This window comes from Manacus vitellinus, unplaced genomic scaffold (assembly GCF_001715985.3).
Source record: "Manacus vitellinus isolate BGI_N305 unplaced genomic scaffold, ASM171598v3 scaffold_16_pilon, whole genome shotgun sequence".
In the NCBI taxonomy this organism is placed as follows: domain Eukaryota; kingdom Metazoa; phylum Chordata; class Aves; order Passeriformes; family Pipridae; genus Manacus; species Manacus vitellinus.
The window spans coordinates 15652877-15679260 of record NW_021939189.1 but is presented as its reverse complement, the minus strand read 5'-3'; the positions used below and the strand labels follow the sequence as shown (position 1 = coordinate 15679260).

General features: G+C 55.5%; 3 protein-coding genes across 3 annotated transcripts in view; 2 read left to right on the top strand and 1 right to left on the bottom strand.

Moving 5' to 3' along the window:
• The window catches only part of ZNF609 (zinc finger protein 609), a 47295-nt gene extending 33344 nt beyond the window's left edge, over window positions 1-13951 (top strand). Inside the window, exons 2-9 of the mRNA XM_029958733.1 lie at window positions 2815-3040; window positions 7701-7788; window positions 8136-10491; window positions 10802-11168; window positions 11329-11504; window positions 12012-12228; window positions 12369-12447; window positions 12560-13951. Coding sequence (XP_029814593.1) covers window positions 2815-3040; window positions 7701-7788; window positions 8136-10491; window positions 10802-11168; window positions 11329-11504; window positions 12012-12228; window positions 12369-12442 — 3504 coding nt within the window. The 3' untranslated portion in view covers window positions 12443-12447; window positions 12560-13951. The remainder of the gene's footprint in view (window positions 1-2814; window positions 3041-7700; window positions 7789-8135; window positions 10492-10801; window positions 11169-11328; window positions 11505-12011; window positions 12229-12368; window positions 12448-12559) is intronic.
• On the top strand, window positions 13425-14897 carry LOC108639112 (translation initiation factor IF-2-like). The gene is made up of 2 exons (XM_018069851.2): window positions 13425-14338; window positions 14373-14897. The coding sequence occupies exons 1-2, from the start codon at window positions 13453-13455 to the stop codon at window positions 14540-14542; spliced, it is 1056 nt and encodes a 351-aa protein (XP_017925340.2). The 5' UTR covers window positions 13425-13452; the 3' UTR covers window positions 14543-14897.
• Window positions 14898-16059: 1162 nt separating this feature from the next.
• Window positions 16060-26119, bottom strand: OAZ2 (ornithine decarboxylase antizyme 2). The gene is given in 6 exon segments (XM_029958807.1): window positions 16060-16833; window positions 18660-18745; window positions 20610-20785; window positions 25370-25450; window positions 25452-25527; window positions 26106-26119. Coding segments are annotated over 6 exon segments (567 nt in total). The 3' UTR covers window positions 16060-16699.
• Window positions 26120-26384: the final 265 nt, after the last annotated feature.

Below are 26384 nucleotides of genomic sequence, written 5' to 3'. Positions count from 1 at the left end.
CGGACGGCCAGCGCCGGCACCGGGAGGCTTCACCCCACGTAACTCCTGCACAGGGGTGGCTGGAGACACACCAGCTCCCTCCAGCAGTGAGTGTGTAGCCAGCATTTAACCTTAGAGCCTACCCAGCTTGGAAAGAGAAATAAATTTTCCTTCTGCAGAGGGGATTTAGGACCTAGAAGTCTTAAGGGGGATGGCCAGAAGGCACAGGGCTGGCTTTGGGAGCCAGGGATCTCTCCTAGTGTATCCCTGACAGCCAGAGGCAATGTGAAAGCCACTGCTCTGCGGGCTGAGTGCTGCCCACCACCCCCTTGCCAGCATTTCCCTAGGTGGAGGGAGCTGGGTGCTCACCGAGGGGGAGAGTGGCTGGCAGAGCTGCTCCATGGTACCCAGGGCTCCCCCAGCCATCCTGCATCTCCTGACCTTGCTTGGGGAAGCAGGAGGATGAAATGCTGTGCCACCAGGACACATGCAGGGGGGGAGGTGAATCCAGGAATTGATCCATCTGTCTTGTCCTCCAGCCTGGCTTTTGGCTTTTTTCGGATATGTTCCAGTGAGGAACCTCTGTTCCTGCCCTCACCCCTGAAGAACCATCCTGGGCCTTCTTGTTTTGCTCTGGAGCTTTGGGCGAGGGAGCAGGAGAGCCGCCTTGTCTCCCCACAGCTGCTGAAAGAGGCTATTTGTTCCAGAGCAGGGTGAGATATGAAATCCCATCAAGCCGCCTCGCTTATTAGAGAGATCTCAGCGAGCTGCTTATTATGCACCATGGCATAATGCAGATTACGAATGTGACCGGGCGATAATTAGCAGAGCTGGAACTGTAATTAAACGCTCCTGTGCTGCGCTGTGGTTTCTGTTGCAGAGTGGAAGGAAGCTGAACGGTTTCAGAACCCACAGGTCTTTGACGTGCATATGCAGCCGCCGCTCCCAGGGCGATGGGGGAAATGGGGGCAAGCGGTCCCCATCACCCCCTGGGCTGTTTCTGGTGCCCACCTGAGCCAGGCAATCCTGCCTGGTTCCTCCCTGGCTCTCCTATTGCTGGAGAGTGGCTTGTGGTTTGCAAAATGTGGCGTTGAGGAGCCCCTTCAAAGGAGCCTCACGCTTCCTTGGAGCATCTTGTCCTGGATCCAGCGAGATGCGCGAGATGAGGTTGCTGTGTTTTGGGGGGGTGATTTTTTTTGGGGGTGGGAGCCTCTTGGCAGCTCCTCTGGCAGCCTCCTAGGGTTGTTTTATGCCAAAACCACCTTCCTCTAATCCCATGGGATGCAGTTGGGCAGCCTTGGAGGTGAGGTTGGGCTCCTGAGGGAGAGTTGGTCCACTTGCACTGGAAGAGCAAATCCACTTCTTGAGCCAGAAGGTCTCACAGTTCTCCACGAGGGTCACATTTGCACCCCCTGCCCACAGCCACCCCTGTGGGAGCAGGCAGAAGCCGCTGGCAGATGTGATGTTCTCCTCCCTGCTCCTATGCCTAGAGATTTGTGTCGCTGGGGATGCAGGGAGGCTCTGTGGGGTCAGGAGTTGGTGAGGAGGTGGGATTCTCTAACCACTTGCTGTGTCGTGTGGGGCGGGTGAGGTTGGGCGTGCAAGGTTCTGCTGGAGTCAGATTAAAGGATAGAGGTGTGGGAGCAAGAGAGGGGAGCAGGTGAACTTGGCAGCTGGTCAGGACCAGGGTGGAAGTCAGCAGCAAGGATGGAAGTGGTCACAGGCTGGTGTCGTACCCACATTTGGTGACCATGAACATGGGCTCTCCAGGTCTTCCCTCAGCAGAGGTTTAGGGGGACTCTCTGGGTGTAGTATACTGGGTGCTCTAGAGGGATCTTCCCCTGCTTGAAACCATAGCCCAGGTGAGTGCTCGCTGATGATGTGATGAGTTTCCTCAGCCTGCTTCTCTTCTGAGGTTACCCAGCATCTGATCCAGATCCAGATGGTGAAGAGAGAAGGTCTGAGCTGAGGAAGAGCAGCTCGCCCACAGCTGCTGCAGATCCTCATGAGCCAAGGCAAGGGGCTGGCTGGCTGTGCCTGGCTTGGCTGGTGAACCCTGAAGGACAGGAAGTTACGCCCCCAGCCCTTCCCTTGGCCAGTGCAGAATCAGCCCATCAGCCATCCTGCTCCTGACATTGCTGTAATCTGCTCGCGTGGCAGAGCAGCCAAGGATCTTGGCTTGTCAGCGGCAGGGTGGCTTGGCTGGGCTTTCACTTGGCATGTTGGCTTGTTGGCTTTCCAAGCCCAACTCTGGTCATGGAATGTGGTTTCCATGTGCAAGGAGAGCACAATGGCTAGATCAGGCTCTAAAGCAGACACTTGCACAGGGAAGAGGGATATGATCCAAGCGACTGCGTCTTCAGGTGGTCATAGGGTATATTTGGTGCTGGAAGGAGACCACTACTCGTTTGTCCTGTCCTGCCAGTTGAGCAGAAGCTCTTCTAATGAGCCATCAGGTCCAAAGTCATTGGCTGCATTAACATCTGAGCCATAGCCAAGAGGCATCCCCAGCAGGGATGATTACGGAAGCCGTCGGGGAAGGAACTTGGCAGAAGCTCTTTCAAGCAGGAGCACAGATATCTCCTGCAGGATTTCTGGGTGTGATCTCTGTGACTCCAAAGCGCCGGCTCCCCAGGGTTACGTGGGTATGGGCACACCAGGGTGGGACAGCCCTGTGAGATCCTTGTCCTCTGACAGGGTGTGGGACGTCAACTGAAGGTGGCAGCCCTGGGCTTGTGGTTCTCCAGGAACGTAGATGCCTGTTGATACTTGTTCTCCCTTCCATATTCCCGACAGTATTCCTGACGGTGACCACGTGTTTCTCCTTCCCCACAGATGGAGTCTCCGGTCTCTACGCCCGCGGTGTTGCCCTTGCACCTCCTCGTGCCTGTGGTCAACAACGACATCTCGTCGCCGTGCGAGCAGATCATGGTACGCACCCGCTCGGTGGGAGTGAACACCTGCGACGTGGCCCTGGCCACCGAGCCCGAGTGCCTGGGCCCCTGCGAGCCCGGGACCAGCGTGAACCTGGAGGGCATCGTCTGGCAGGAGACGGAGGACGGTAAGTGTCACAGAGCTCCTCGCTCTCCACCAGTGGAGTTGTGGCAGTCCCTTCCTTCCCATGTCCCTGCTGTGCCATTTGTTGGCACGTCCTGGGCTTTCCCGCCACCAGCTGGGTGGTCAGGACAGAGGAGCCGTGTGGGAGCGGCCTGTAATCCGTCCGGCAAAGGGAGTAACGGGCCAATACTTGCGTCAGCCCCGCTCGTTGTGTTCTCTCCTTGCTCAGACAGCGGGCAAAAATCTGAGCTGCCATTTCTCTGCCTCTCGACAAGAGCTGACTTGTTCCGGAGGTGCTGGGGAAAGGCCGTGCCAGCCGGCACGGGAATTCAACAGAGTTGACTTCATTTTTGCTTGGCAACCCGCAGGTCTGTCACAAAAACGCTCAAACCCTGGGAGGCAGCAGAAATCTCCTGCTGGATTAAAAAACACCAGCAGAGCTCTCAAAATCGACTCGGCGGGAGATCAGCCTCTCAGCTCTCTTGCCAAGCCAATCCAATCTTTTTTTTCCACTGGAGCTCGTCTCATCTGCGCACAGCTTGGTTTGCTTTCCCAGGTTCTTTGATGGGTTTTCGTTGCTGTTGAGGCTCTGCCAAGGAACACAGGGATGAATAGGTGGCTCAGCAGCCCACGGCAAGCACTGGAACCCGGCCTTCCCTCCAGCCTTGCTGGGGTGCTGGAGGTTTCTGCCTTGGGAAGTGCGGGGTGAGCTCCTTGTACTTGTGTCTGGAAGCAGAAAAAGCCTGGAAGCACAAAGGTGAGAGAGCAGCAGTGGTGGAGGCTGGTTGACAGTCATCTCAGCCAGGTATCCATGCGCTCCTCTTGGACATCTGCTCCCGCTCTCCCATCGCTATTCCATGCAGAGAACAAAGCTGTTGGCTTTTATCCCTGGCTGCTCCTCACTGTGACTGCCTTTATCCTCAGTGGAAGCTGAACTGAAATCTGTGTTCCTGTGAGCTGCTTTCAGTGGGGTTCCCTTCTTGCCCTGTGCTTTGGGAGGACAGGGATGGGCCCAGTTTGCCTTCCCCCTCTCCCTACTGGGAAACTGGTTTTGAAACAATGATTGGTACAGGACTGAGTGCTGCAGTGGCCCCTGATGTGAGCACAGAAGTTGTTCCCCGTGGAAAAAGCATATTAGAAATAGCACTTGAGCTATTGGGAAGAGAGGAGTGCATGGACCATGCTGGGGAAGTCTGGGATGTCTAGCTTGGAATGGGGACCTCTGCACTCCTCTGCCCTCTCTGCTTCACCATCTGTTCCATATGGAAAAACTCATCTGGATCAAGGCAGCTGGGAGCTACGTGTTTTTTATGGTGCTCCAAGGGAGAAGGACATCACACATTACAAAATCTGGGAGAAGGAAACAAGAAGCAGGAATGTTCAAGAGCCCTGCTCTGCACATCTCAGGGACCGGAGGATCTGCTGGGGGAAGGTGCTCTGAGGAGACCTGCGGAAGGTCTCTGCTGAGCTCCCAGCGCCGGCACTGCTGGTTCCAGGTCTGCAAGAGCCCCATCGCTTTCCAGGATGCAGCACCTTCAGTGGGGAACCTGAGGCACAGCCGGGCTGGGGGTTGGGACACGCAGCACTGCAGAGGAGCATCGGCACCCCCCCACTCATGGGGCTCCCCCACCTCCCTGTCCCCATCAGTCTGTTCTTCTGTTGTGACTTTCCTCAACCCAAAATCCCCAGAGCTGCAGAGTTGCCTGAAAATCCCATGGACCCCCATGGACAGCAGCAAAGCTGATGAGAGCTTGCTTGTATGGGTTTTTTTGGATGGAAATCAGGAGAGGCTTATGATGGCCATGCCAGGAGGAATAAACTGAATATCCCTGAGGCAGAGAGCACAAAATCATTCTCCCTTGCAAATTTCTGGCAGTGCCATGAGAGCAGTTTCTGTTCTCCCCTCCCTTTTCCCCTGCTCCTCATCCCACCGTGAAGCTCTGTGCCTGTCTGCCTGTCCGTCTGCATTACCCCTCACTTCTGCAGCCACCGTTTCGGAGCATGCCTTGGAGGCGTCCTGCCATTTCCCACAGCCCCGATATTTTTAGTCTGTGGTAATTCAGTGAACTCACACAGAGATCCTTCTCTGCCGGCTGCTGATGGTTGCCACCGTCGGGAGCAAGGATTTCACATCCAGCCAGCCCTGCAGAAGACGAGCCCTGACGTTTCCTTTGGTTGCTTCTGGTCGGCTGCATGTGTTGGCTCTGGTTATAGCGGCATCTCCTGTCCTCGAGTGAAAAAGCATTGTCCTCCATCCTGCATAATCCCAGGATTTTTTCATACATTGCCAACCTGGATGGCAACCTTACACTATCATCCACCCTTAATTTTTCCAGCCAGAATATGACTGTGCAGTGATGGGAACAGTTGGTGACCAGGGTGCTGAGTGGTTTGCACCCAGACTTGAGTGGTGTTGATTCCTTAAGAGCTTCAAAGGTGTCATCTTCCCATGAAACCAGGTGGGATTGGAGTTATCCAAGTGGGATTCCTCCTCTTCAAGAGCATCTCCATTCTCGGAGGCGCGGGAGTGTTACATCCTTACTGCCCACTCTTGCCATGCCTGTGCCTGCCCATCATTCTGCCACGGGAGGGGGACATGGTGGGTGAAAAAAGCTGCTTAGGATCTATCCCAGGGTTTAAATTGTCCTGGGTTATTGTTGGAGGATTAGGAAGGGATTTGGTATGATTGGTTGCAGTGGGTTAAATATAGGCTGATGTGTGTTGGAGGGCTGGTGTTCCAACAGGGAAGGGAGGGACGGTGCTGGCTCGCTTCGCCCTTTCCTCTTTCATCTCTCTCTTGTGATTGTGGTGGCAGGGAGTGAAAAAACGCCAGCACCTCCTTTCTAATATCACACTTTGGCCCTGAGATACACAAGGGACTCCAGTGGCTTGTCATGCAATTAACTTCCAGTGGCGCAGGTGGGCTTCGCCAGCTCAAAGAGGGATTGAACTGGCAGGGAGGGCAGAGGGACTGGGAGGGGTGGGGTCCAGGTTAGGGCTGCTTGCTCCTCAGTGGCTGCCAGGTCCTTGGGCAGCTCCTGGGAGCATCCCACAGCAGCCCCACAGGGGTGTCCTGGGAATGGTGGGGCTGGGTTGGGGCACAGGATGCAGCCAGCAGCTTCTTTGGGTTTTAAGGAAAGGTGGACAGGCTCCTGCCTGCCAAAAAAACGCTGCATTAGGAGGAACAGAGATAGAAGAGCACATTCCATGTGCCCTTCTTGGGATACCTGGGACTAGCATTCCCCTCTTCCTATCCATCCCTCCATGTGTGGGGCCATGGTTTCTATCTCAGGTCATCTCCATCATCATATCTTGCCCATGTCCATGTTAAGGCAGGTCCCCAGCACCTTCCTCCAAAGGCAGGACCCAGCCATTCCTGCTCACAGGGATGAGCCAGTTGTGGGTTTTGGCCGTGTGCTGGCACTGTGTCTTCCCATGACCTGCTCCCAATGTTTTCCTGGAGGAGAAGGAGAAAGAGAAGGTCTGAATTTCATTTCTCTTTCTGAGGGAAACCCACATGTCGGGCCTCGGCTCCATGTATTATCCATGCCGGAGTCTGCAGCTGGCTGCTGGCACAGCACAACAGGGATTGTGGGCTGAGATTTATAAACACGCTTCAGGCACAGCTGCTCCAGGCTCCCTCAGCTCCATCCATCTCCCGGGGCCGTATATCTCACTGCGCTTATCAACCCTTGCGAACGCGTTTCCTATCTCCCGAGTTTTACCTTGCTTGGATAAACGTGCTTGGCACAACGGAATCCGCTCTACTAGTGTGGAAATCAGCAATTTATGGCAGGGAGGAGGTGCCCCACTGCTGAGGGATGCTGTGGAAGACCCCTCTGCCTCCCAAAAGTGGTGCTGAGAGTCCACGGCCTTGGCATGGGTGTGAGCCAGGCTGCTCCTCTTCTGAATTAGTGGGAGAAAGCTGAAACCCTGAGTTTTCTGAATGCTTTTGCTCTGAAAGAGGAGGATGTGGCCTCACAGATGCTTCTCCAGGTGGAGATATAGGGCAAAGGGGTGTCACTAGAGATGCTGGAGCAAAGCAACATGGGGTTGTTCCACCAGGATTGGGTTTTCCTGCCAGGGATAGTCGCCTGAGCGGGAATGCTGAGCTCAGCTTGCCATCTAGTGGCAGTAATGACATTTTCCAGAGAGCCATGAGATTCATGGCCACACTCGGAGGGTGTCACAGCCCCACTGGTGTGTCTGCAGCTCCACATTGGGGCCCACAGGCTTGCTGAGGGCTTTCTGCTTTTCCCCTGGGGGCTTCTCAGCCCTCACTCCCCAGAGATTGCCTTCCTTACCCTACCTGAATGCACATGCAGCTATAGTGGATCTTCAGCCCCCCACCAGATCCCACAGCCTTTTGGGGATGGCTGGGTTTAGCATCCCCACGAAAATAGGGAAGAGGAGGAGAGGTTGAGTGGATGCCGGCCAGAGCCGTGCTGAGAGAGGGAATGAGCTGAGAGGTCTCTAGCTCCATTTTGGTGCCACTCCAGCCTCTCCCAAAAGAGAGTCTCACCTCTCCCAAAAGCCCAAGATCCCTCGTCTGCCTTCCTCCGGCGCTAGAGCTGAGCTCTTCCTCCTGCCTATCTGAAGAGGCAGGTCCCTGACACTGCTAGATCAAACCTGGCCCCATCTGAACCTTTCCCCTTGCCTTGCAGGGATGCTGGTGGTCAATGTCACCTGGAGGAACAAGACGTACGTGGGGACGCTGCTGGACTGCACACAGCACGACTGGGCTCCTCCCCGGTAAGTGGGTGGTGGGCTTTGGGGGCTTCCGGGCACTGAGGGCAAACCCAGCCCCATACAGCCCCCATACACTCTGCTCTGTGCCTGTGGGGCTGCCACAGGGGTTGGCATCTCCTGCCTGCACAAATGAGCTGCTCCCGTGGCTCTTTGCCCTCGCAGTCACAGGTCTGTTGTCCTGGGGAAGTGAGGATGGTTGAGCACATCCTGGTGGACCTCTCTAGTTCCTCTGTATTGGCCAGTGGGGGGATGAGTCTATGGGATTGGTAGCAAGGGGAAGAAGGGGGTCCCCACCGTGCCACGGGCATGACCATCTCTCCATTAAAACTCCCATGTCCTCCTCCCGGCAGGTTCTGTGACTCTCCCACCAGCGACCTGGAGATGCGCAATGGCCGGGGCAGGGGCAAGCGCATGCGCCCCAACAGCAACACGCCAGTGAACGAGGCGGCCGCTGCCTCGGACAGCAAAGGGACCAGTAACAGCAGCAAGACCCGGGCAGGAGCCAACAGCAAGGGGCGCCGGGGCAGCCAGAACTCCTCGGACCACCGCACTCCACCTGGTGGCACGGCCGAAGACGTGAAGGCCAGTCCCTCCTCCGTCACCAAGCGGAAGAGCAAACCCCTCTCTGACATGGAGGTGAACTCCAGCTCGGAGGACTCCAAGGGCAGCAAACGCATCCGCACGAACTCGATGGGCTCAGCCACCGTGCCGCCCGCCACGGTCAAGGTGGAGCCGGCTGTCCTGGACCGCAACTGCCCTTCTCCCATCCTCATCGACTGTCCCCACCCCAACTGTAACAAGAAGTACAAGCACATCAATGGGCTGAAGTACCACCAGGCCCACGCGCACACAGATGATGACAGCAAGCTGGAGGCGGACGTGGACAGCGAGTATGGTGAGGAGCCCTCCCTGCACGCCGACGTCGGGAGCTGCAATGGGGCCGCCGGCTCTCAGAAGGGCTCGCTCTCGCCGGCTCGCTCGGCCACTCCCAAGGTGCGCTTGATGGAGCCCCACAGCCCCTCCCCATCCAGCAAGTTCAGCACCAAGGTCCCCTGTAAGAAGAAGGTGGGTGGGGAGGGGGACACGGACCCAGGTGCTCTGTCCAATGATGGCTCTGAGGATGGTCCGTCGGTGGCTGATGAGACGAGTAATGACGACTTTGACTCTCTGGAGAAGCGATGTGTTGATAAGGACAAGTCAAAGAAGGCCTCTGGTGCTAAGCAGGAGAAGATCCCTTCCAAAAGCTTGAAGTCTGCCAGACCCATTGCACCAGCCATCCCCCCGCAGCCAATTTACACCTTCCAGACTGCCACCCTCACCACCGCCAGCCCCGGCTCATCCGCCGGCCTCGCCACCACCGTGGTCCAGACCATGCCCAACAGCCCCCAGCTCAAACCTATCCAGCCCAAGCCAACAGTGATGGGAGAGCCCTTCACTGTCAACCCTGCCCTCACCCCTTCCAAGGAAAAGAAGAAGAAAGACAAGAAGAAGAAGGAGCCCAAGGAGGTGGAAAACCCTTTGACTCCTGGCAAAGCCTGCAGAGCGGAGGAAGGCAAGAGCCCTTTCCGGGGGGAATCCAGCGACTTGGGAATGAAAGGCGAGGGGCTGCTGAATGGTTCATCTGACCCCCACCAGAGCCGGCTCGCCAGCATCAAGGCTGAGGCGGATAAAATCTACAGCTTCACCGACAACGCACCCAGCCCCTCCATCGGTGGTGCCAGCAGGCTGGAGAACACCAACCCAGCCCAGCCCCTGACCCCGCTGCATGTTGTCACCCAGAACGGGGCAGAGGCCAGCTCAGTGAAGACCAACAGCCCGGCCTACTCAGACATCTCCGACGCTGGGGAGGACGGGGAAGGCAAGCTGGAGAGCGTGAAGGCAAAGGATCCGGAGCAGTTGGTCAAGGAAGGCGCCAAAAAAGCTCTTTTCCCCCCACAACCTCAGAGCAAAGAGTCTCCCTACTACCAAGGCTTTGAAACGTACTATTCCCCAGGCTACCCCCAGGCTAGCCCAGGTCCCCTGAACCCCGGCGGGCAGTCCGTGGCTGAGACACAGGCCTTGAAACTGAAGAAGGACGAGGAGCAGGAGAACCCAGACGTGAAGGTGAAGAGCGAAGGCTGCGAAGAGAAGAAGGCAGAGCTTGGTGGTGGCTCCAGCCAGCAGCCCTCAGTCATCCAGCAGCGCCCCAACATGTACATGCAGTCCCTCTACTACAACCAGTATGCCTACGTGCCGCCCTACGGCTACAATGAGCAGGGCTACCACGCTCACCTGCTGAGCACCAACCCTGCTTACCGCCAGCAGTATGAGGAGCAGCAGAAGCAGCGGCAGAGCCTGGAGCAGCAGCAGCAGCGGGGACTGGAGAAGAAGGCAGACCTGGGCTTGAAAGAGAGGGAGGCAGCGCTCAAAGAGGAGTGGAAGCAGAAGCCACCAATGCCACCGACACTGACCAAAGCCCCAAGCCTCACAGACCTCGTCAAGTCAGGGCTGAACAAGCCCAAGGAGCAGGGAGGTCCTGACATGGCCAAATCTGTCATCATCCCCAAGCTGGAGGACTCGTCCAAGCTGTCTGGCAGCCAGGTCGCTGAGGGGCTCAAGGTGAAGCTGAGCGAGGCCAGTCACCTCGGGAAGGAAGCTGCCGAGACTAAGGCTGGCTCTGAGTGTGGCCGGCAAGCGGAGGTGGACCCTGTGCTCTGGTACAGACAGGTAATGCCCTGCCCTGTCTACCAGCCCAGCTGGGTGTTTGCTTCTGGAGGAAGCCCCTCACCGTGGCTTTGCCACAGGGTTCTACTGGGACCATCACCTTGGAGAACACGTGTTGTCCTCTGCTTGTGGTGGGACTCTGTGAGATTCCCTTGGGGCCCAGAAAAGGGATGGGGCTGTGAGGCCACGGATGGGCCAAGGAGAGCCCGGGGAAGGGGAGTGGAGTTCACTGGTCTCCTCCAAACTCAGGCTGGGTTTGGGACAGGCAGGGCTGGGGGGAGGCGGGTGTTCTGATGGTTGGCTGTTCTTGCAGGAAGCCGAGCCCCGGATGTGGACGTATGTGTACCCGGCAAAGTACTCGGACATCAAGACGGAGGATGAGCGGTGGAAAGAGGAGAGGGACCGAAAGTTGAAGGAAGAAAGGAGTAGAAGCAAAGAAGCCACATCCAAGGAGGACGGGAAGGAGAGCACCAGCTCCGAGTGCAAGCTGACCCCCCCTGAGGAGCCTCGCATGGTGGGGAAGGACCCCAGGCCCAGTGTCCATGTCCCTGTGTCCTCACCCCTCACGCAGCACCAGTCCTACATCCCCTACATGCACGGCTACTCCTACAGCCAGTCGTACGACCCCAACCACCCCAGCTACCGCGCCATGCCCACCGTCATGATGCAGAATTACCCAGGTAGGGAGCCAGGGCCTTCCTGGGGACATCCCTTCCCAGCTGTCCCTGCTCTCGGGATGGGGGGCAGCTGCAGGACATCCTCTCGCACACATACAGAGCCATGTGCTCCCACTATACTGCCTGAATCCTCCCTGTGTTCTGACTGCTTTTCTCCCCCCAGGATCATACCTACCCTCCAGCTATTCCTTCTCTCCATATGGGAGCAAGGCATCCGGCAGTGATGACAGCGACAAGTCCCGAGCCAGCCCCAGCGTGAGCTGTAAATCCAGCTCAGAGTCCAAGGCCCTGGACATCCTGCAGCAGCACGCCAGCCACTACAAGAGCAAATCACCCACGGTGAGGGTCAGGAGCACACTGGCTTCGCCCAGCTCTGTGGAACAGTCCTGGGATTCTGTACCCAGCTGGGAGCAGCTCCGCCTGCCATGGGGTTTGCTGTACCTGCTGCTGTGGGAGACCCACAGCCATGGTGTATTACCACGGTACAAATCCTTTGGGATGGACCAGCCAAACCTGTGGGCAGGGCTGGCCCAGGGAAGCACTGGGGCTCCTCCAAACCCTGCAGGAACCTGGTGACACTTGTCCATAGCCTTGGAGCTAGTGGGTGATATGCAGGGGCTGTCTCCATCCCATGGCTTCTGCTGGGCTGAGCTGGGAGACGGAGTTTGGACATGGTGAGAAAAGAGCTGCCCTCAGACAGGACTTGTGTCCTCCCCATGGCTTTTGGGCTGTGAGCCTGGTCACCTCATGGGGGGTCTTTGGGCAAAGGTGGGGAGTATCACCCTGAGATGTGCCCTGGGGTGGCTGATCGCGTCCCTAAGCGTGTGTCTGCTTTCTCCTCTCCAGATAAGTGAGAAAACATCTCAGGAGCGGGACCGCAGTGGCTGTGGGGTGGTGGGGGGCAGCGGGAGCTGCAGCAGCGTCGGGGGAGCTGGAGCAGGAGAACGGAGCGGCGACCGACCCCGCACATCGCCCTCCCAGCGCCTGCTCTCGACGCATCACCACCACCACCACCTCGGGTACTCGCTGCTGCCGGCACAGTACAACCTGCCCTATGCAACAGGTGAGAGCTGGGGCCGGGCTCAGGGGAGCTGGGAGGGAGCTGGACCCACCCTTGGGCCGTGGGAGCCCTTGTGCTGTTCCCTGGTCTGGCTGGGTGCCTGGCCCAGGCTGCTGGATCCTGACGCCACTTCTCCTCCGCAGGTCTCTCCTCTACAGCCATCGTTGCCAGCCAGCAAGGCTCTACTCCCTCCCTATACCCACCTCCCCGGAGGTGAGAACGGTAAGGCTCTGCTCCTGCTGGGATGGGCACGAAGGGGGTGCCCTCAAGGGTTTAGGGTCCGCCCATCGCCCCAGGGGCTCGTGGGACCTGACTTGCCCTTGGGTTGTGGCAGGACGTGAAGCACTGGGATGCCTGGGCTGTACAAGACATGTGACTGGCTCACATGGGGAAGCGCTGGAGACTCCTTTAGACATCAGTTGAATGGTGTTAATTGTTCTGCTTGACGTTCCTGCCGTGATCCGAGGCAGACTCTGTCTTCTCCCCCCTGTCGGACACACACTGACTGTCCCCCACACCCCCTTTGGTGAGTGGGTGAGCTGGTGCCTGCGGAAATATTTATTCTACTGGGCACCAGCGCTCGGGATGGAGGCGTCTTGCCCGTCTGGTGCATATGAAGAGGAAACAGAAGCACTGAGGTTTCTTGATGGATTTGGGACCCCACCGTGTCTCTTCGAGCTGCTGCTTCATGATGGGACTGGGGGCAGGCGGGGGCTCGGAGTGTGGGGCTGAGCCTGCTGTGGGGTCTCAGGAAAGGAAGGGCTGGCTCACATGGAGCCACAATGGGCTTGGGGGGGGCTGTTGTGAGCCTGAAGGTGGTGTCAGCCTGGCCGGAGAGAGCCGTGGGGCACGGGGGTGTGCTGCATGTGAAGCTCTCCCTCTCCCAGTCCCTCATCTGGTCCTGCAGCCCACAGCACCTGCTGCTCTGTGTCCATGGGCAGGAGCCACTGGTGTGGCCAATGGCTGGAGCAGGGCTAGGGAGCTGGGGGAGCTCTTTGCCCCAGTGAAGCAGCCACTGCCCTGGGGGGCCAGGGCTCCATGGGGTTGGGGGCAAGTGGGGCACAGAGTTGGGGGCTGTGCCTGTCACCCCACCTGGGGCTGCTGGGGTACCCCGTGCCGTGCACAGTCCAGACCTGCCCGAAGCTCCTGCCCGTCACTTTCGAATTGGTTTCTGAGCTGTAACTCGGCAACACCCCCAGCCTTTCCTCTGCCCCCCTACCCTGGCAAATGCTCCCCGAACCCTGGGGCAGCATATCCTGCTGGGGGGTGGCTGTAGCTCCCCTTTTTATCCACCTTTTGCTTTTAGGGCGGCTCCCCCAGGCCGTGGGCAGGGCGCAGCGAAGAACAAGCACACTTAGGTTCTGCCAGAGGCACGTGGGGCTGTGCTGGTCCCTGCTCTGGCCTCGTGCCGGGGCTGGGGGCACCAGGCCCTGGAGGAAGCCGGTCCCTGCTCCCGGCTGTTCCCCAGCACCGAGGACAGGGGCTTTCTGGTCCTCTGCCCCCAGCCCCAGAGCAGCTCTCCCTGGGCCGATGCTCTACCTCGGCCCCGCAGCGGCTGGGCCGCCCCAGCTCTCCCCCCTCTCCTGCTGCCCGGCTGGGGGGACATGGGGGCCGTGGGTCTCGGTCGTGTGTGTGTGTCCATGTCGCACCCGGCCCCGAGGGCCGCTGTACGGGGATGCTCTGCCCGCCGGGCTCTGTACATACTGTAAAAAGCAATTGTTTGAAAGCTGTTGTTTTGGGTTTTGTTTTCTTTCCCCATTTCTCCCCCATCCCACTGTACCCAGCTGGAAAGGAGGCTCTGGCTCTCTCGGCCCTGGTTCAGGTGCTGGCAGCGCGGTGGCCCCAGCCTGCTCTTGTTCGACTCATTTTTCCCCCACTCTTCCTTGTCTTTGGAAGGAGGCGGGGCTGTGTGCCCCAGCACGCTCCGCAGGGACAGGGTGGGCTGTGCCCAGCGGCGGCTCCACCCGCCCCGCGCCCCTTCCAGAGCCACACGCAGCCACGGGGCTGGGGACTGGAGGGGTCGGGGTGCTTGAGGGAGCCCCACAACACACCCGTGGAGGAGTGTCCCACTGGCTGCTCCTACCTCCAGCCTCGGCCGGTCCGGCACAGCCTGGTTCCCAGCACAGCCTGGTTCCCAGCACAGCCTGGTTCCCAGCACGGCCGGGGCCCACCAGCGGCTCCCAGGGGCACAGAGGAGGGTGTTGGGGCAGGGGGGGCTTGGGGGGTGCCACGGGCTTTGTTGGCAGTCGAAGGGTGTCAGGGGGCTGCTCCCCACCTTCCCAGTTGGGTCCCACTTGAGTCTCCCTTTAGGTGTTAAATGAAACAACCGTTTATGCAGAATAGGTTTGAGGTTTGACGTATCTGGGTTCTCTGGGTCAGTTGTTGCCCGTGGGGCCTCACCCGGCCCCCGCACTGGGGGGGTCCCCACTGCCCGGCCCCTGGCCAGGGCGTCGGACCGTTGGTGTTTATAGCTCTTGTTTCCATTGGCGTTGCTGTGTTGGGTTTCATTTCAGTCTTCCTGACTCTGCCCTTCTGTAAAGTGTACATTATTACCGAGTTCCTTGTTTTTTTATATATATATATATATAAATATATATATATACAAACTGTACTCTTCTTGCCTTTGTACATTTGGGCAAGGAGGGAGAATAAATCTTTTTAAGAGACAATCACAAACCTGTGAGGGTGGCTTTTTCTTCCTGCTCCCCCCAAGTCTGGTCCTTTACCCCCCAAAAGCTGTGGCCAGTGATTTTTGGGGGTGGGAGAGGGGGTTACCCCATCTCTGCGGCATGTGAGAGGGCTCAAGCAGCCTCATTGGTCTGAGGCTGCATCCCTGTGCCCCTGCATCCAGCCCCTCCACTCTGCCCTGGCACTCAAAGCTCCTGGGGGTGCTGCAGCTGAACTCAGAGGGGATAATTTGGGGCAGAACCCCCCAGGCTTGAACCCCTGGGCACCAAGGTCCTGCCCTCCACCACTGCCCCCCGGAAGGCACTGGGCAAGCGGGGGGTGCCACGGGGCAGGGCTTGGCTCCTCCAGCTCCACCACGGAGCTGATCCGTGCAAGAGGCAGCACCCAGGGGCAGCAGAGGTACCTTCCACATTTTCTTGAGGGTGTTTCTGAAGACACCAGTGATCTGAGACCTCCATATCTGCCTGCCTGTGCTGGAGGCAGGGCAGGGGAGAATTTGGAATTGTCAGAGCTGAACCGTGCAGTGGCACAGCCTTGTCACTACAGCTCATTAAGGAGCTCAGATCAGCCTCACTCCAGCTCCTATGAACCAGGATCCTGCACTTGACTAGTAAAGGAGCAAAGTGGTTCCCATCCCATCACCTTCAGGATGTGCCCAAGGGGAGCACCATGTGGTGGCAGCAGGGCCCTGGCACATGCAGGGGCAGGAGCAGGGGCAGCTCCAGCTGTAAGAAGGGATAAAACTGGGCCCTTCAAAAGCCAGAAGCAGCCCCCTTCCCTGGGGCCTGTCAGAGCCAGCCAGGATAGAGCTCCCATGGCAGAGGGACAGAGCACTGCCTCTCCAGCATTAGACAGGGCAGGGATGTGACCTACTGCCAGCACCATGGCCCCATCCTGGGAAAGCTGCTGGATGGGGAGACCATCCACTACCTGCCCCCACACAACCCTTTGGTTTGGATACAGCCTTTAGCAGCATCTCAAGCCTTGAGCTCATGCCTTTGGGAAGGTGGAGTAGAGGAGAGGGCCCAGGGCTGCTCTGTACCCATCCTGGGTGAAGTGTAAAGGCAGGAGCTTTTTCTGGCTCTTTGGACCATCCCAACCATCATGGTGCACGTCAGGAAACTGTCTCAAATAAGCAGCCCCAGGTGTGTGAAGTTCATCTGAATGCCCCTTTTATTGAACGCCGTGATAGCGCAGTGGGAACATGGAACAGGGTTAAGACTGCGTAAAACAAAAGCTGGAAGAGCAAGAAGTTTCAAAAGAAAAAAAAAAAGGGAAAAAAAGTTAGACCAGTTAAACCAGCATTGGAGCAGAGACGCATGGGGGGTTTAATGTAGTGTTAAAGGATAAACTCGAGCGTCTCCTGCACATGCCCCACACCAAACCAGGCCATTTGCTTTAAGTCTTGAGTGGGAAATGAAAGCGTTGTCTCCCAGCTGAGCACGCACCGGGCAGGTGGGAGGCACCGCCGTGGGTCCGGTGGAGTCCCGGGGGTGGTGCTGCACCCCGAGCAGGGCCCAGGCCCCGGGGCTCCCACACCACGCAGCTGCACGGGAAGAGCTTCTATGCCAGTTCATAAACATCTTCCTTTTCCTAGTGATGATTACATGTGTGATAGATAGTTCTCTAGGCAACACGTTTCAATGAGAGTCAACTCTGGGGATACACAGCCCAATCTAACAATGAGAAATGCGCTTGCAGTCCAACAGAAACTTGGTTTCCCTTTCCTCAAGAAAGGAGGTGGAACCCTCTCTCCCCTCCACAGCATGTTGGGTCCCCACTGCAGCTACTCTTCGTCGGAGGAGGAGCTCTGATCCAGGGGGTACACCATGAACATCACGTCCGGCCGCGACGGGACTGCGGGGTGACCAGGCCGCACGATCTCAAAGCCCAAGAAGCTGAATGTCTTCAGGAGTGGAGCTACCAAAGAGAAGGAGACTCATTACCACCAGGAATGATCCTCTTTACCTGCCTCACCCTTGAGCCATGAATATCCAAGAGCATCGAACACCCTCTGGGAGCACATCCAGAGCTTCCTGGACAGAGAGGGAACTATGTTAAGGTGACAGCCCTTTCCAGCAGGAGGTTTTGTCTTTTCCTGTGCTCATCCAAGTGTGAAAGGGATTTGAGCTGTGCAGCTTTGTCCATGTTTCTTCCTTCCTCTGACAAACAGTGACAGTTGGTCATCTACCTGCACCAGCCGCACAGCCCTGCTTTCCCAGGACACATGTGGCCATCCCACAGGTTTTATCCTGCACTTCTCTGGGCCCTAAAGCAGGACAGACAGCAGCAAGCAGGAACCTGCTTAGGAGGTAGGCAGACACTTGCTGTCTCCATGAGGAGGTCCTGGAGCTCAGTGCAAACTCCAGACAGCTCTGCACAGCTTGGGAGCACCCCTGGAAATTCACACATGGGAATTCCGAGTGGGGTCAGCCCAGAAGCCCCCACACCTCAGGGCTGCCAGACAAGGTTCTGTGACACAGTGACTGTTACTGAAGTGATGGCTTCCCTGTGACCTGTGACAGTCACTCCAGTGCAATGTCTGGTTCCTACAGGCCCCTCGAGTGATCAGCTCCAGGGCACTGAATGGCCAAGCAGAGGAGCTCCTGGAGGTATCTTCCAGGCAGCACTAAATTTCAGCTGCACTCGGGATCTGGGGTGCTCCACAACTCCTACAAACAAGCCCTGGTATGGGCTGTCCCCTGTCCCCAGCCTGTCACCCACGCAACCGCGCCGCTGGTGGTGACATAACAGCCAGGACTTAATCTGCAAATTATTCTTGGCATGGTAATATGGGATGATGACATCTTCCTGGGCTCAGCTCAGCTTAGCTCTACTAACGCCCTTCGTTTCGGAGAAGTCGGTGCAGCTCATGAAGCTGCAGAGTAAAATTAGAGCTGGGGTTGGAATTACTTGCTGGGTTACAGCCTGTGCCTGGTGGGACTTAAAGTGACATGTCCCCAGCCTGGTACCTCCCCCAGCCCCCCCTGCTTTAATTCCTCACCCAATGCGTCTGTCTTTAGATCCTAAAGCCCCCGGAGCTGTAAGAGTTTCCAGCCAGGGCCAGGATTACCTGTAAATCTGGGAAGGGCAAAAGTGCCAGGAGATCTTTAAAAAGCAGCTGAATTACAGGACACTAATCTGGAAGTGCTTGTTTCCCATCTAATAACTCCTCCCTGGTTTCACCTTCCACATCACTGCAGCCTGGTGCCAAACAGAGACTTCACTGCTTACCAAAAGGGGAATATTAACTGATTCTGGATGAGAAAAGCCTCCCAAGTCATTCAGGAGCAGCTTTCTGCACCAGAGTATTTAATGGCAAGGCACAAAAGAAGGTCTTATCATGGAATCACAGAACGGTTTGGGTTGGAAGGACCTTAAAGCTCATCCAGTCCCAGCCCCTGCCATGGGCAGGGACACCTTCCACTAGACCAGGTTGCTCCAAGCCCCATCCATCCTGGCCTTGGACACCTCCAGGGATGGGGCAGCCACAGCTTCCCTGGGCCACCTGTGATGTTGCTGTCCAGCAGACCTGCTGGAGAAACAGAACACTCCCTCACCCTTACCCTCCAAAAAGGGCTTATTTCCTCCACAAGAAACTATTTCCGTGAGAATTTCACATGTAACAACCTCTGCAACAGGAAGGGTCCCATGGGCCTTGCCCTGGAATTCCCAGGTTTCTGTACAGCTCCAGCAGCACTATGTGGGCTGTCAGGACAAACCCAAGCCCAGGGGCCAGTCCTCACCTCGATCTTCTCTGCTTTTTCTGAAGCAGATGAAGACGTAGTTGACTTTCATTTTTTCTTCAGCAAACTCCAGCAGTGCTGACAACCTGCCAAGGAGGGGGAAGACAAAAGGACATCAGCTCTAGGAAGTTCTGTCCTGAGGAAGCCTCTGTGTGTTATCAAATTATCAACTGGATGTTTTCAGGCACAAAGACTGTTTACAGCCCCCTTCCAGTGAACAATGGGTGCTGAAACAATGGCCTTCCTGCCCTGCAGATCCAAGAGTTGTCCTTGCTGTGAGTAACCGACAAGTCCCTGTCCTGGCAGCCATGAACACCCTCCCCACCCGTGGTGCTTTGGGACTGAAGCCTTAGTGGGCAGGAAGCAGAACATCACAGCTGGTCCCAGGCCAGGCTGCATCCCCCTCCACTGGCAACGCACACCAGGGGGACGTGAATTCTGTGCTTTTTGGGAAGGAAAAACATTCAGAACTGAGCTCCTGGCAGGCAGAGAAGGAGAACAAACCATCCCTGGAGAAGCGTGTGCACAGGCAAAGCTGTTTCCTGAGCGCATGGACTGGATGGCACAGCTGCTGCACCCTGAATCCTCGCTTCCTGCCTTTCCAGTTGGATTATTTCTGCCACCTCTTGATGGAAGCGGCGCTGCATTAACCCCTCTGCGAGCCCCCGGGGTGGCACATGGAGCCACCGCTGTCACTTGTAACCACTGGCGCTGCCAGAGCGGTGACAAACAGGCCTTCACTCCACATCTCATTAACCAGCCATCAGCACGGGGGGATTAAATTTGCAAGGGTTCTGTTAATATGTTAATGAACTACTTTAATTATGGCCTCTCCTCGGCTGTTTCACCCAGCTAAAAATAACCTGACAAAACTGCGCTTTAAGTCACAATGACACTGGCAAATAAATCCCCTCTCAGAAGGACCCGCTCCCCGGAGAGCCGGGAGATTTACGGGCCAACCGGAGAAATTACACAAACATTTATCTGGACTCGGGGTCAAATGAGACAAGTGTGAGACAGCAACAGCACTGCCACTTCCTGAAGGTGCCCAGTGAGGGGTTTTTCCTTAATTAGCCTGCGTCACTTAGGGATGAAGCCTACTTGGAGATTTAGGAGGAGCTGAGAGCTCCACAAAGGAATCCAGCAAAGCCACAGTTCCATTGCAGCGGAGACCTCTGGCAGAGCACTTGGCAGGAAGGAGCTGCTCTGGAAGCTGCGTTTACACAAACTTCCCAGAGCTGAGCTGTCTGGACAAAACATGACTGGATTCTGCCAAGAGAAAAATCAGAGCTCCTGGCAGAGCCCAGCGCCAGCGCGGCAGCGCTCCAAGAGCAGATCCACCTACTGATGAGGAGAGCATCCATAGGATGGAGGGGTGTTTTTTTCCCTGAAAAAGAGGAAAACCTGCCAGGATAAGACTTGTCAAGTGGCCAAGATAAAAATAAAAATATAATGAATAAAATGAAAAAATAGTAAAATATCAGAGAAAGGCTTGTTGGCTTTCCATACCTAAGTATGCAAAGATTCATCTGCTCATTTACTGCTTGTTTTTCATTAGTGTTGGGACTCAAAAAATGGTAACTCATCTGAAGTATCAAAATATATCCATGAAGGCCTAACAGGACAGTTCTCTGCAGGCATGGGAGCAGGATGTGCTTCAGACACACAACCCAGGAATGGAGCTGCTATTGCTCAGCTCATTCTCCCTGTACCCACAGCATGGAATCCCAGCATGGTTTGGGTTCGAGGGGACCTTTAAAGCTCATCTCATACCATCCCCTGCCAGTGATACCAGGGACACCTTCCACAAGACCTGGTTGCTCCAAGCCCCATCCAAACGGGCTTTGGACACTTTAAGGGATGGGGAGTCCACAATCACCTATGTAAGCAAAGCCCTGCCCTGCTTCCCCCCCGGGAGCCATGGCTGCAGCCCTGGGATCCTGAACTTACCCTTCTTTGCTTCCATCAGCTAATAATCCATCAGGGATTTCCACAAAGAGGCTCTGGTTTGAGAGCACTGCATCCCAGGAGGAGGTCTTCACCTCTGTGACCTTGTACTGGAAGTGGACAATGTGAGGCTTCCCTTCGTGCACTGGGACATCTTGGCTAACAGTGATCTTCTCGTCCTGGGAAAACAAAATTGTCAAGTCCTGAACAGCCAGGGGACAACTGCAGAGAGCAAATGCAAATAAATGGCGTAAGGGTTTTACTGAGAAGAAGATTATGCTTTTCCCTTCCCCTTTCACTGGCTCAGGGACACATCTTGCAGTTCTCAGCCCTCAGAGTGATTTCTAGCCAAGGGTAGTGATGGTTCACGAGCTGTCCTTCAAAGAACACAACTGGACCCAATACAATGGCAGAGCTTCTGCTGCCACAGCCTGACCAGTGGAAACCAGTGCCTCCCCCATCCCCAACACAGCCCTTCTGTTCCAGGGATGACCACAAATTGCTTTCCCAGATGTTCCAACCCATGGTTTGCCTCCTGGTGTGAGAGAGGAAAACACACAGCGCAGGGAGATCCCAGAGCAGATCTGAGGCTGGTGAGAAGGTCGTCTCCAGAGACCACAAAGGCACATGTCCCTCTCCAGCCCTGCCCCAGCAAGAATGCCAAGCATGCGGATCTCAGATCCAGTTCGGCAGTTCCTAGAAAACAATCCCATGGTTAAAACACCATTCCTCCAGACAATTCCGGCAGGCAGTTGGCTTGCCCCGTAATGATTTCCATGTTTCACTGCTAAGAGCCCCAGTGAAACAGCAAAGACCTGAGTTAACGCTGTCACTGCAGGGGAAGCTGAACTGTCCCATGTGTTGGTGACAGCTCCTGCATCCCTGTTCCCTCACATTCCCAGTCACCTGCACAGCTCTGAAGGGCATAAGTAAAGCAGATATCCAGGGTCATGTGTGCTCTGCTCCCGAGTCACGGGAATGCCTGGGAAAGCCATGTGTCCCTCCCTCCTCGACAGGTGGGCTGGGCAGTGGTTTCCTCCACTTCAATCATTGGGGGAGCAGCCGTCCAGCCTCCAAGTATTTTAATTTAACAGGGTGATTAATTCAACAGCTCCTCACAAGCCCTTCCTGCCTCCTCAAGCTGCTGTCCCAGCACTTTAATTCCTATTACCTCGTGTCTTAAAATAGCTGCCCCTTGGTTTGACTGTTGTGACAAAGAGGCCACCGAGGACCTTAATGCTGGTGGACAAAGTAACCCCACTGCAAATCGGGAGCTGCTTGGCCTCAGTGAGCAGAGCAGAGGAAGCTGCCCTTCGTTTAAAGCCCACAAAGCTGATCTGAAAAACAAGTTTACACTTCACCAGAATAAATATCCTGTAGGAAATAAGTTTATTCATGGAGTTTGAAAGAAGTCTGCGTGGCTGAGCTCACTAGTTTTAAGTCAAATGCACCAAGAAACGCACCCACAGCTGCTCCAGTGTGGTCAGGCTGTTGCAGAGCGAGTCAGGGCTGAGCCCTGCACTACAGACGTATTTAAAAAAACCAAATCCAAGGGGATTATGTGCATATCCCTCAGCACTGAATTTATAGGAGCCTTTTACAGTTGTTGTTAGCGTGCAGAAAGCATCTCTGTTCCAGAAAAGAGGCTTCTCTCCAGAAACAGCTCACAGATGCTGCTTTTCTCATACTCACAAAACCAAAACCAGGGTGAGGAAGTTGAGGAAAGAGGGCTGGGATTGACACGTTGAAGGGAGAGGTGTGCCTTTGGGTGGGAAGGCTGGCAGGAGCACTGCCATAGGAGGGGAAAAGTGTTCCGAGCCATTTGGCTTGGAACTTCCTTGTCACCAGTTCTGCCCTGTGCTCCAAACCCAGCAAAGTTGTTCCCCAAACCCCCCCATGACAGCCCAGGAACCAAAGGCAGCACAACCACAGGGATTAACAGAACCAGTTCCCCCGGTTCAGTGGGAATTATGTTTACACAGCTCAGGCAGCTGACAGGCTATTTCTAGGCATCCAAACAGAGATGCTGGGGAAGAGAAGCTGTTCCTCTGAAGCAGCAGTAGCCCAAAATTCTTTGGAAGCTGCTCAAAGCAAAATCCTGTCTACACAACAAGCGCTCAGTTTTAGTTCACCCTGGAAAAATCCCCCCACAAAATCCCCCTGCCATGTTACTGTGGGCAAAAAAAACCCCAGCAGACTCTCTCTTACAAACTGCTGCCCAAAACCAGCTCTCCAGCCCTCGGCTCCGTTTCAGCGATGCAAAGCCGCAAGGACCAGCTTCTACTTGGTTCCAATTCCCTGAGCACAAAGTTTTCCAGCCCAGCTCAGCTCCTTGGATGTCCTGGGAAGGACGGGGGGGAGGCCCCGATGTGTTGGCAGGGTCAGGAGAAAGGATGTTATGATCCACCCTGGCCAAGCGACTGTAGAGAGCCACGGAAGCTCCGGCTGCTGGCAAGTGCTGCACCTGCAGCCTCCTGCCAAGTCTGCCAGCCAGGGCACATCCTGGATGTTGCTGTGGCATTCCCAGCTCCAGCAAAGCTCCTTGGATGGAGGGCTGAGATTTAAGTCTCTTAACACAAAAATACCAACACCTATAGGGAGCCCCAGCTGTTTAATTCATAGTGCTGCTGTATCTGAGTGCTGTGTGTGCTGGAGGAGGCAGCTCCTTCGGAAAGGTCATCCCTTGGACTGCAACAGCTGATACAGCTGGAAAAAGGACTTAAGCTTTTGGATCCAGATGCCTTTCCAGGTCATTCTGATGGCTGCTGGTTGAAAAGCTCAGGCTGCTGTAACTACAGCACTGCCACACTTGGGCAACCAAGGGGGCAGAGAGAACCCCTGTAACCCCACCTGAGGTCTGACACACCTGGGGCCCCTCATTCCAAGACAGACACTGAGGGGCTGCAGCATGTCCAGAGAAGGGAATAAAGCTGGGGAAGGGTATGGAGCACCAGGAGCAGTTGAGGGAGCTGGGGGGGCTCAGCCTGGAGAAAAGGAGGCTCAGGGGGGACCTTCTTGCTCTCTACAACTCCCTGACAGGAGGGCGGAGCCAGGTGGAGGTCAAGCTCTGCTCCCAGGGAACGAGATAGGACAAGAGGAAACAGGCTGAAGTTGCACCAGGGGAGGTTTAGGTTGGATATTAGGGAAAATTTCTTCACTGAAACAGTTGTCAAGTATTGAACAGGCTGCCCAATGGAGTCCCCATCCCTGGAGGGATTTAACAGCCATGTGGATGTGGCACCCGGGGACATGGTGTAGTGGGTGGCCTTCGCAGTGCTGGAGAGCAGTTGGACTATACCTTAGAGGGCTTTTCCAACCCAAACAATTCCATGATTCTATGTAACAGAAGGGGCTGATTTTCTGACAGATTCTGCTAGTCTTGTCAAGCAATAAAGCCAGGAAGAATTCCATCCATATTTCTGGGATGCAGCTATCGGGATGACATCCCCCGTGCCTACACACCACTGCCAAAATCTCTGCAAGTTCATAGCTGTACTGAAAACTCAGAACTGTGATTCCTTCCACCAGCTCCCCCTCCACACTGAGCCCATTTTCTGCCTCTGGGCCTTGCCTGGTGGTGTACACGAGGCTTGGCAAAGCTGGGTGGCAGGAGTTTCACCTGCAGGGTCTCCTGTTTCTCACCTAGACAGGATTCATTACTTGTCCTGAGCCCTCTTGAAGCTATTTTTGTACCTTCTTTTTGTACCTTCTTTCTGTGACAAGGAGCCTCTTGTGCTGCTTCTCTGGAGTACACACCCCTCTAACATCTGTGACAATTCACCTCGAGCATTCAGCTGATGGCACGTTGTCACTAGAGGCTCAGAGGTGAGGAACGTGTTAAAGATTCACCAAAGGAAACTCTGAAAGCAGCTGTGAGGTCTGGCATTCTCTCATGAATTCCAAGAGGAGGCTCTGGGAGCTGCGGCCCAGAAGGGTCTGTATCTTTTCATCATGTAACGTCTGTGTGCCACCCACGGGGTAATTACAAATCAAGTCTAACACCTATGACAACACCCCTGGCTCAACAGCCAAATTTGCAAGGTGAGCATAATTTTAGGCTGCCTCATCCCTGGCATGTGGAAAAGCAGCCCTTGTCCCAGAAACAGAGACAGATGTGAGCCAAAGTCACACAAGTGCCAATTATTCTACAGGAAGGAGCAGCCAGATCTCATTCAGAAGGAAAGGTCCCACGGAACAAAGAGGGATGAAAAATGAGAGAACTGCACAGAGCCACGTGCTCCTGCAAGTCTGCAGACACGAACCTTCCTGATCTTGCCCTGCCCTTGCACATGTTCTAGAAACACCCCAGGCTGGGAGGTGGGTGGCTGCCTTTCCCATCTGTACCTGGGTTCAGGCAGCTCCCAGGCCCCGACAGCTTCACCTTCCAGACCAGGGCACAGAAAGGAGCTTATCAACCCTTCCCTCGTTGTTTCACCTTTCTGCTGCTCGTTTCCTCCTTCTGCCAGACATTTTCAGGAGTCCTTTCATGTTTTGATAATGCAGGCTCTGTTGACAATAGCTGCAACAGGCCCCTGGGAGCAGGGCTGCTGAATGATCTGCTGCACAATGGGCTCTCCTTTCTTAATAAACAGGTGATATTTAAGCAGGAGAGCCCTGCCTGCAGCTCAGTCGCTGAAAAATTACCTGTTCTCCCACTTATTACCTTGGAATTCTCTGCATTTATTCCCATTGGACTGCAAAAGGAACCAAACACAGTTGCAACACGGGTACAGGTCATTACTTAGACGTAAAATCTTTCTCACCTTATATATCAGAGCCGAAAGAGAAGGATCCCTGCTACCCCCTCGCCCACCGGGGATCTTCGACAGTGGGTGAGGGGCATCAGGAGCACCACAGAGGCCCTGGAACGATGTGCCTGCAGCACTGCAGCTGGGGACAGTTACTCAAAGGTAAAATACTACTGCAAGAAAGAGAGAGAGAGAGAACACTAGGTTACATTAGCAGGGATCATGTTTTGGAGGCTCTAGCTCCTCAAAACCCCAAATCACTCGTATCCCTGCTCCTCCACAGCACCCAGATGTCGACATCAAAACCACCCACTGCCCCAGTGGCACCAGAACTCGAGTGTTTTGTTAGGAATGGAGGAGGGGCTGGAGCCAGGAACCCGGAGAGAGTGCTGAGCAACCTCATGCTAATCAGAGAGGCCTGGAAGGCTGCCAGGAGCAGATGGCTGGGAATGCATGACCAGATGAGCATGCATTTTCTAGAGACAAATATCTACAAATAGATCAACAGGGCCCAGGAGGAGGAGGTTTAAGTTTCATGTTTTCAAACCGAGGAGGAGCGAAAGGCCTGGTTCTTCAGACACCTTCAACGCGCTCCACAACATCTGTGGCAACGTGGTCACAGGCACGTGAAGCATCAGACAAGTGTCCCTCACCCCAACCCTAAAAGCTGTAAGTTCGCCCCAGAGATCTACTTTTACAAGCAAGAAAACACATTTCCCTTCCAATTTCCAAGTTTGTTTGGAAGTCCTACACGTGGTCTTCCATGCTCACTTTGGACACAACCTTTAATACCGGCTTTGGCTTTTAGGAAGCTCATGAAAGCAAACTAATTTACTTTCTGCAGCTTTGCTTCCTCTCCAGCACTACAAAAGCTCTGTGTGGAGGCTCAGTGTTCCTCTAACACAGTCTGCAAAAGCCATGCAGGGGAAACCAGTCCTTCCCCAGTGGAACGTTATGGAACACACCAGAGCAAAGCTGTAGAAGCAACACCAAAACAAAGGGGTGAGGGAGGGTTTTCATGAGCACAGGG

Bases quoted from the DNA above. Each gene is read 5' to 3' on its own strand.
- LOC108639112 (XM_018069851.2), top strand. From the start codon at position 13,453: ATGCTCCCCGAACCCTGGGGCAGCATATCCTGCTGGGGGGTGGCTGTA. The intron at 14,339-14,372 runs GTTCCCAGCACA...CAGCACAGCCTG, and splicing joins GGCCGGTCCGGCACAGCCTG to GTTCCCAGCACGGCCGGGGC.